The sequence below is a fragment of the Onychostoma macrolepis genome, chromosome 04 (genome assembly GCF_012432095.1).
Source record: "Onychostoma macrolepis isolate SWU-2019 chromosome 04, ASM1243209v1, whole genome shotgun sequence".
Classification (NCBI taxonomy): domain Eukaryota; kingdom Metazoa; phylum Chordata; class Actinopteri; order Cypriniformes; family Cyprinidae; genus Onychostoma; species Onychostoma macrolepis.
The window spans coordinates 23,811,905-23,821,412 of NC_081158.1; the positions used below are offsets into that span (position 1 = coordinate 23,811,905).

At 36.3% G+C, this 9,508-nt stretch overlaps 1 protein-coding gene across 5 annotated transcripts; it reads right to left on the reverse strand.

Moving 5' to 3' along the window:
- Window positions 1-906: 906 nt before the first annotated feature.
- On the reverse strand, window positions 907-9,026 carry recql (RecQ helicase-like). 5 transcript variants are annotated; one of them, XM_058773782.1, is made up of 16 exons: window positions 8,994-9,026; window positions 8,701-8,807; window positions 8,108-8,158; window positions 7,483-7,701; window positions 6,672-6,851; window positions 6,469-6,575; window positions 6,201-6,399; window positions 5,955-6,121; window positions 5,787-5,862; window positions 5,229-5,377; window positions 5,032-5,149; window positions 4,532-4,670; window positions 4,197-4,288; window positions 3,900-4,116; window positions 3,671-3,800; window positions 907-1,809 (listed from the first exon to the last, which is right to left on the reverse strand). In XM_058773782.1, exons 3-16 carry the CDS (start codon window positions 8,121-8,123, stop codon window positions 1,207-1,209), a joined length of 2,412 nt encoding a protein of 803 aa, XP_058629765.1. In that variant the 5' UTR covers window positions 8,124-8,158; window positions 8,701-8,807; window positions 8,994-9,026; the 3' UTR covers window positions 907-1,206. The 5 variants fall into 5 exon arrangements, with proteins under 5 accessions (XP_058629765.1, XP_058629764.1, XP_058629766.1 ...); XM_058773783.1 differs by lacking the exon at window positions 8,994-9,026 and adding an exon at window positions 2,528-2,647 and having other exon boundaries at window positions 1,669-1,809; window positions 8,701-8,983; XM_058773784.1 differs by lacking the exon at window positions 8,994-9,026 and adding an exon at window positions 2,509-2,647 and having other exon boundaries at window positions 1,672-1,809; window positions 8,701-8,983.
- Between the last annotated feature and the right edge of the window lie 482 nt (window positions 9,027-9,508).

Here is a 9,508-nt window from a genome sequence, read left to right on the forward strand (position 1 = left end):
ACAAGGATGCATTAAATAATTGTGACATAAAAGTGTGACGGTCTATAATCTTATAAATTATTTCTATTTCAAATAAATGTTGTCCTTTTGAACTTTCTCTTTACTAAAGAATCCTGAAAAAATCTATCATGTTTTCCTGAAAAATAAAAATAACAATAATGATAAAAATATTAAGCAGCACAGCTGTTTTCAACATTGAAAATTATAATAAGCACTAAAATCAGCATATTTTAATAACTTCTGAAGGATCATGTGGCACTGAAGACTGGTGTAATAATGGCTGCTGAAAAAAATAGTTCATAAATTAAAACAAAAATGGTTATTTTAAATTGTAATATTTCACATTATTACTGGTTTTATTGCATTTTTGATTAATTAAATAACTTATGCTAAGCTTTGGACTTCTTTCAGAAACACTGGAAATTTGACCAATCCCAAACTTGAACAATAGTGCATGTTCATAAATGTGCAATTTCATTAACATGTACTCCCAATAATTGCAGTAAATGGCACTTCAAAAAAACGCTTTCACTGTATTAGACCTCAAGTGGCATAACTGCCATTGAGGATCTCATTATTGCTATTAATGCATTGCTGACAAAAATAAGCAACAACTAAGTAACAAAAACACAAGTAATAAAAAATATTTAAATATGTAATATTTAAAATATTTTCCTGTCATTGATTTTCTTTTGGTCAGTTGTACATGTGTAACTGAATATACTATGTCAAAAAATAATAGACAATGAGTGATATTTAAGGAAGGTTTGCAATATAAATGTACTATTTTGTCATGTTCCCAACATTACCAAAGTGATTACTGACTAAACAAAACAAAACAAAACAAAACAAAAAAACTAATAAAAATATAGACTATTAAAATATATATTAATATTTTACAAAAAGGTACCTGTACTTTCAGATTATTTTATTTCATTACTGCAACAAATTTAATGAAATTAAATCCAGCAACCAATCATGGTTCTTTGAAATATGTGAATTATGAGGGTAGAATTGTACTGATCACCTTTTAGAGTAAGTTTAGTCTTTGTAATTATCACCACAGCAGTTACAATTGGCTGTTTTTTCATCTACAATGACTAAAAGTGTGTTTGTCAAAATCAACTAAAGTTTATTTCCCAAAAAGAGTATTTACATCTTCAAACTACAAAAGGCTTACACAACAGAAATCAGAAAGCACATAATTCACTGTATGAGCTTCCTCCTCATACTAACACGAGTCCATAAATTTCTGGCACCTCTGGCTATGGTTGTCCTCGATGGCAAACGGAGGCTTTTGAAGGGCTCTCTCATACAAGTTAGCATCCCAGGGTCAGAGCTTTGCAAGTGCTCATGGGAAATGTAGTTGATCCGTTTTAACTGTTCACTATAGTAACTGCGCAGATGGTGTAGCTCCTCCACAGCAGCTGCAGAGATGATAGAGAGCTCAGAAGGAGCGCTAACCAGATCCGCCTTCGCCTGGTCAGCATTAGCAGCGCAGTTCTGAGTTAAAGGTTGTTTTTGCCTCCTTTTCGGTGAAGAAGATTGCTGTTCAGGGGAGTTTTTAAGACCTTTCTCTTCTTCACTTTCACAATTCTGTTCTACAAGATTGACCTCAACATCAACCTCAAATACTGAGGTTGGCTTCATATACTCGCTTGCTTCCGAAGCAAGACTTTCAATGTGGTTTTGAGCAAGTCTCTTCTCCATGTTTTGGTGATTCTTATGGATTTTAGTTTTGTTATGCCTCTGAATGGCCATCTTGGACACATCAATCAAGGCTGTCTCAACTTGCTCTTGTGTCTCATCCTAAGAAAAGAGAAGAAATGACTAGTTTTTATTACTAGCAGAGCTGTCTTTAAGAGAAATGCAGAACTAGAGAGGGGATTAATGACACATGCAAAGCGTTAAAGAGACGGTTCACCCAAAAATGAAAATTCTGTCATTATATACTCACCCTCCACTTGTCCCAAAACTGTATGACTCACTTTCTTCTGCTGAACATAAACAAAGATATTTTGAAGAATGCTGGTAATCAAACAGTGGCAGTAGCCATCGACTTCCATAGTATTTTTATTTTTTTCCCCCAGTATGGAAGTCAATGGTTACCATTCATACTGACTTCAAAATATCTTTATTTGTGTTCAGCAGAAGAAAGTCATACAGGTTTGGAACAACTTAAGGGTGAGTAAATGATGACAATTTTAATTTTTGAGTGAATTATCCCTTAAAGATGGTTAGTTTCAATTGTAATGTTCATTTTGTCTACAACACAACATGCAAATCAAAACACCATGGAATAGAGACTATGCATATTTCATAGCCAAGAAATAATGTGAGGTTGGATGTGGATGCAATAAACATCATAATAGGTGACTATCATAAACATGAGCACAAGCAAGAAAAAAAGACAAAAGTGGTAGATGTTTCCCTCATGAAATTCTTGAAAGTTTCTTAGGCAATGTCTACATGCTTTTGTTTTGTGAATACGGCATAAATCAAGTGTACTTTTTGATTTTCTCCTTACGAACTAGAGAAGGGTCTTGACTTTCTTGGCCACTGATTTTTTGTCGTCACTGTCAGCCGGTCTCTTTCCTTCTACTTTGGCACTACTTTTCTCCCCAGCACTTTCTGACACTTTCTTTACCTGTGGGGCAGCACAACAGCTCTTTACCTGTCAGTGGGCACTATAAAAAAAAGTTTTGAATAGGAAAAACTTTTTTGAATAGGCTGGCACTAGAAACTGTAGGAACACAAGAGATACAAGGGGTTACTGCACGTTCAATGAGGGATCATGTAGCTGCAGTGACACCTCCAACAGAAAAGGTTTTACACATGATGGGAAAAGACATGTATTGCATGTTGTGCATAGAAGGCTGCTGTTTGTAGCTGATCCAATTCCGCCTTGACTGCTGGGACAGGGTTGTTTAGAGGGTGATACATCTGTAAGCCATTTAAAATTAAAGGAAGTCCAGTTTGGTTTTGCATCAACTGGGCCACACTGAAATCCCTCACTTTTTTGAGACAATATTCTTTTGGAGTGTTTCATCAACTTTTCTAATCATAGAAGCTTAGAATAGAAGTATAAGTCTAAAATAAATAAATTGTAATTAATAGTGTAAAAACAGTACCTCCTTGTGTGGAAAATATTTCCTTGATTTAACTGCACAAACTGTTTTTTTTAAGAGTAGTTTGGAGTTAAAATTGCACACTTTATGAATGTGTTAGTTACTAAAAAGCAATTTAACTAAGTGAACTGTGATGCAGCCCTCAAACACTCATCTGATGGCATCTACCTGAAACACAATAAGACTGGAAGATAAAGATAATAAAACAGATGAACACAAAAGATCAGCAAATACTACAGAACAGAGACAAAAGGCCAGATTCAATACATACACTCACAAATTTGATACACAACACTGAATTAAAGAAATGTTAAAATTGAGCAAACACAATAAATATTTGTATTATCAAGTAGCATAACTGTAAAAAAAATTATTATTGAATCTGGCCAATTGTCACTATTGAAAGAAGTTCAGGAAAGTATTGGCACTCATACAACCATTAGGAAAAATGTAAATCTGGAAATTTGCTAGAATCTATGAAAAAACAGGACTGCTAGCACATGAAATATGTGAACTTCTGCTGAATTTATTGACTGTCTTACAGTAGCATGCGACATCACTCTCCTCCTCATCTTCATAGTGATGGAGTGATTGCCATTCTTCAGGAGAGCTGCCTTACGGCCCAGCTTCAAGTAGAAGTGGGTTGTGTAGGGAGTGAAGCTAAAGTCCTCACTTGTGAATGAAAGAGAACAAAAGAGTTAAAGAGCAAAACTACAAAGGCTAAGTAACTTATATAGTTCTACTTAAGCCATCACACCAGTCTGAAAATACCTGAAGTAGCCATGCAACAAAAGATGGATGATAATGGACTCCATTTCCAAGCGTGACAGTGACGTGACCTTTATCGTTTTGCGATGCTTAGCAGGCCCTTTTCCCAACCAAGCATCACAGACTTTCAGAGGGGTCAACTTTTCATCCATAGAGCTGGCCATTTCTACTATTGTAACAACATCTCGAGCATGTTTGGTGATGTCCATTGTGATGTAGTCTGAAAAAAATTAATAATTCACCTGATTGACAAAAACTGGTAGAGTTAGGTTGGTAAAAACATGTGTGAGAGACTCTTACCATTGCCATGCCGACAAACATCACACATTTGGTTGCACTCGTCATCATTCCAAACTTCATCAAAATGAATGGCCATCATAGCACGACGACACCTATATTATACACGAGAGTCATATCTTATAAATATACAACCCTAAAATAAACAGTCATATAACCAATAAGCCACATGAAGTTGAAGTGATGTTTAAAGCCTGGAGTTTTGCACTGATTTGCAGTCTAGCCATTCTGATGACAGATTGCATGTAAAATTGCTTAGTATATGAGGCAGAGAAGGCCCTTGCTTGAGAAACCAACACAACAGTGGTATCCTGCATATTCTGTGTATTTTGACTCACCGGTCCACATTTTGACAATATGCCACCATATTCTGTAGCTTCTGCTGCCCAGTGTTCTCCATTACAACCATTGTGCTTATTCTGAAGATGTCTGCAAACCCAAAGAATACAATGCAGTCTGCTGAGCCATCATCCCGTCCTGGAATAAAAATAAAATTAATGATTAATTAATGAATAAAGTGCAGACATTACTTTTGGATTTCATGTCACTGGAATTTTTTTAATTTGTCGTTAAAGTACAGATATATTTCCTTCCGCATTGCAGCATATATCAGAGCAAAACAGATTATATCAGCATATTGTAAAAAAAAGATTATTGAATTTTGTTTTAAAATCTAGGGCTTGTTCTATCCATCAGTTGTTGACTGGATGGAGGCTGATCTGAATGCAAGAAAGTTACAGGGTTTAAAAGGACAAAATGAATGGAGAAGTCTGGCAGATCTCAAAACAATTACAAAAATAAAAATAAATAAATCATGCGTGGATAAATTGTTGCCTACCTGCACGTCCACTCTCCTGATAGTAATTTTCGATAGATTTGCTGATGGTGTGATGGATAACAAATCGCACATCTGCCTTGTCAATGCCCATCCCAAAAGCCACCGTGGCAACAACCACCTACACAAACACAAACATTACATTACACGAGGGCAATTACAAAAACAGGCAACAACAACAGTAGCTCTGTAGGTGCAACCTGGATCTTCTTGGAGGACCACCGCTGATGCACCAGAGACTTGTCTGAAGGCGACATGTTGCCGTGGTATGGCTGAGCAAGAATGTTTCTCTTCTGCAGGTCTTTAGCCACAACTTCTGCATCCTTCTGGGAGAACACATACACGATTCCTACAAATATAACATATATTGTGCATTTTGGTTAAGAGGTTTTTAAATTGTGACATTTGGAGAACATAAAGGCCCATTCACTCCAAGAACAATAACTATATGAGCATCAATACTAATACATGATAACTTTGTTTATTATGGCCACATGCTGCTGATTTGTTGTCTGCCACTTTAAATACTCAAGCTCTTTAAAGTCGATTTCATTCTGATTGACAGTCAATGATTTTCATTGTTGCTAGAAAACGTCAGTCAGAAAGTGATTCCAATAATACTGTTCCTCTGTGTTTATCAATATATCTGTGAAGTGGACATCCCTATTCTCACAGGAATAGAACAATTATTAAAACTTTATAGTTATCGCTCTTGGTGTGAAGGGAAATTTCCTCCTTTAGCAATTAAAATGATTTACCTGATTGGTTTTTGTATCTTTCTCTAATCAGTTGTGCAATTTGGTCGATAACCTCTTCGTTATCTTTAAAACGAACCTGTAGAAGTGAGATGACAAATTATTCTGATCTGATTGGCTTATTCTGCACTTTTCTAGCAGCGGTATGAGCTAAATAATTGATAAGCATACCTCATAGTAAAGGTTTGGTCTGTTGAACGGTGCTGTTAGAGTGACGGGTTCTTGAACACACAGAATCTTCTGGCAATCTTTAAGAACGTTGCTGGTTGCTGTGGCAGTCAGTCCGACCAATGGGACTTTGGAGAACTGGCGCTTTAGGATACCCAGGAGCTTGTAATCTAAAAAAAGGAATAAGTGACAAATTCAATCAAGGGATACAACTTTTACTTTTTACGTTTGGGTGAAACAGAATCTCACCTGGCCTGAAGTCATGCCCCCACTGACTGCAGCAGTGAACTTCATCAACGGCGATGCGTGCCAGCAGACCCATGTTGTAGGCCTTTTCGAGTTTGGACATCAGTAGTTTGCTCTTGGCGATTTTCTCCGGGGTTACATAGAGCAACTTGAAGGGGCTGTTTTTATCCATCATCCCTGCCAAGACCCGCTTAGAGTCCTCCTGCAGATAAACATGAACATCAGCTTCATATGTGACTCAAATCTGTAAAGTACATCCGTCATACTGTACCTTTGTACTGGAGGCATTGAGAGTTACTGCCGGGACATTAACGGACTTCAGATACATCAGCTGATCCTCCATTAGAGACACCAATGGGGCGATAACTAATGTAAAACCTGATAAATGCAACCATACAAAAGACATGCGCAAGAATTCATATTAGAGTACTCGAAATTCATTCTTCATTAAAATATGTGTGTGCGAGCATGTACCCTTAGAGCAGAGGGCTGGCAGTTGGTAACACAGGCTTTTTCCTCGTCCGGTGGGCATTACCAGGAAAAGGTCTTTCCCTGACATGCTGAGATTTATGGCCGCCCGTTGCAGAGGACGAAATTTGGAGAGCTGGAACACGCTACACAGCTTCGCCTGAGCTTCTTTAGACCATGAGAAATCTGGTGACAAAGCAACAAAAATAAAAATTACACAATTACTTACGTTTAACAATAAATACTATGGTGGCTAGACTGAGTTGAAGATTTTTTTTTTTATGTTTTTGAAAGAAGTCTCTTGTTGTATGCTCACCATGGTTTTATTTGTTCAAAAATACAACAAAAACCATAACATTGTGAAATATTACAACAATTTAAATATTTTAAAATGTACTTTATTCTAAATTTTCAGCAGCCATTACTTCAGTCTTCAGTGTCAAATGATCCTTCAGAAATCATTACAATATACTGCTTTACTGCTCAAGAAACATTTCTTATTATTATCAGTGTTGAAAACAAGAGTTTTCTTGTGGAAACTGAGACATTTTTTCTTGTGTTCTTTAATAAAAAGAAGGTTCAAAAGAACAGCATTTATTTGAAACAAAAATCTTTTGTGACATTATAAATGTCTTTACTGTCTGATCATATTAATGTGTCGTTGCTGAATTAAATCCTGAGGTTTTTACACTCATTCACCTCAAAAGTTTCTTCTTTGCCACAATCACCTTTGGTTTAAAGCTGCTTTGAAACAAAATGCATTGCGAACAGTACTATACTAGCTATTTTAACTGTGATAACTGTGAATGAGTGATACCTGACTCCTCATAGTGCTGCAGTTCCTGTTTGCTGAATGATGGTTTGGGAGGTTTGCTGGATCCAGAGGGCTGGGCCGAGCTGCAGGCTCCCTCCAGGATCTGCAGGAGTTTGTTTTTCCTGGAGTTCAGCTTTGTCTGTTTCTCCAGCAACTCAGAGATCTGCAGTTCCACCATCTCCAACTCTGCCTCCACCGAATCAAGTTCTGCTTGAGTATCATCTGCAAAGAACAGGACTTTCTTGAGTCTCATTCTCTAACTAAAAGCCTGGGCGCATTTATTAGAGAGCATGTAGCCTTTCCATGCACTCATTTTCTACAAAACACACAAGCCCTTAACAGTATTCCCTTGAGATTCCAGGTTCCACTGCTGTATAATTCCCTGTGTCTCTCACCTCTGCATCTCTAATGAGCTGAGCTTCACAGAGAGATGTAATGATGAAAGTCACAGCAGTATGTTTACCTGCCTTGCTCCTCAAGGGAGCATTGGGAAACCTCCTGACAGTCTAATTCATCCCCTCATACTTTTCACTTTCAAAATATATTATATAACATAATCATGTTTGTATTTACATCACAAATAACCATTTGTGTATGTAATGAATGTCAAAAACAAAGAGACACTCACCAAGATTATTTGCCATTTTATGCGGTTCTTCAAGATCACAGATGAGGATGACTGTTGGAGACAGTAAATCAGTATTTTTGCTTTCTTTGGAATTAAAAATATATAAATAAAGAAGATTGGAGAGACTTTGTATTGAATCAAGTTTATTTTTCTTCACAGGCAAAGTGTCATTCTAGTTTAAAAGCATAAACCAACAGTTTTGGGAGTTTTGCTTTGTGCAGTTTAGCTTTTCAAATAAAATTAGCTTGTTTTATAGACGTTAAGATATATTTTTTTTACTGGAAAACACGACTAAAACTAATTATTAAAATTATTTTGTCATTGGAGATGCATTATTTCAACAGTATAGTATCTTTTATCAATACGTTAGCCATTAAGACTGAATGCAATGAGACCTGCCAGCCAATTTCATGCATAGACAATCTTTATTACGACGATTTTGCTTGATGTAAGAATTGCATTCAATAATAAGACAAAAGCAATGGAATAAACATATGCCATGTTTCTGAACGACTCAAGCATCAAAAGCGCGTCATGAGTCACTTTTATGAATAACACAACATTTGTATGGAAACACATCCCTGGTAACTCACCCCTGATTGATCATAAGTCTGCTTCTTTTCACTTTCCCTTGTTTGCACCAGATGAAGCCCTAGTTGCCCCACGCGACCATTAACCGGGAAACTGACCAATAACGGGACTGGAAATACAAGAGTTCAGACGAGACAAGAGTCTTGAGCAATAGAAAAATAATCCTCATGTAGTCCTATCACAAATATTGATTAACTACGACTACATGTAATCATTTATGCGTTTCAAGGAATATTTACTGCGGTTAACGTTAGTACATTGGTTTTAAGTGATGCATATTAGAAATTATACACACCGTCGCACTGTTAAACACAAGAAACCAGGAAGTGAATTTTTATTTTTCAAAATAAAAGTCAGTATTTTGCGTTGTGAATGACGTGAACAGAAGACAATAATTTCTTGAAAACATTTATTATATACTAGTTTATTTATTTGGTTTACCAACAGTGTCCAACAGTGTGCACACATGAGAATTACTTATGAAAATACTGCCTTTTTACATGAAAGTCATGCTAATTTTTAAATGTCAAGTTAAAAATATTAACTTGCTCCATTTAGTTGTTTCTGAACCAAAAACACACCCTGTACCTGCATGCAGTTAAGGTAAATCGGTGAATATACGTTTTTCTCAATAGCTTTTTTTTAATGATTATTTAAACAATAGCTTCAGATCTCTAAACAATTAGTTTTTGTCAATTGCTTTAGCTCATTTTTCAAACAGTTTTAGCATTATCCAAATTGCTTTATGGGACACTTTACATGTCTACAAAATGCATTAATTCCCCCAAAACATTTAATCCATGCTTCATC

Excerpts from the sequence above, each read along its gene's own strand:
- recql (XM_058773782.1), bottom strand. Across the intron at positions 5,378-5,786 it reads AAGATACAAAAACCAATCAG|GAATCGTGTATGTGTTCTCC; the intron begins GTAAATCATTTT and ends TTATATTTGTAG. Across the intron at positions 4,117-4,196 it reads TGTTTGTCGGCATGGCAATG|ACTACATCACAATGGACATC; the intron begins GTAAGAGTCTCT and ends AATTTTTTTCAG.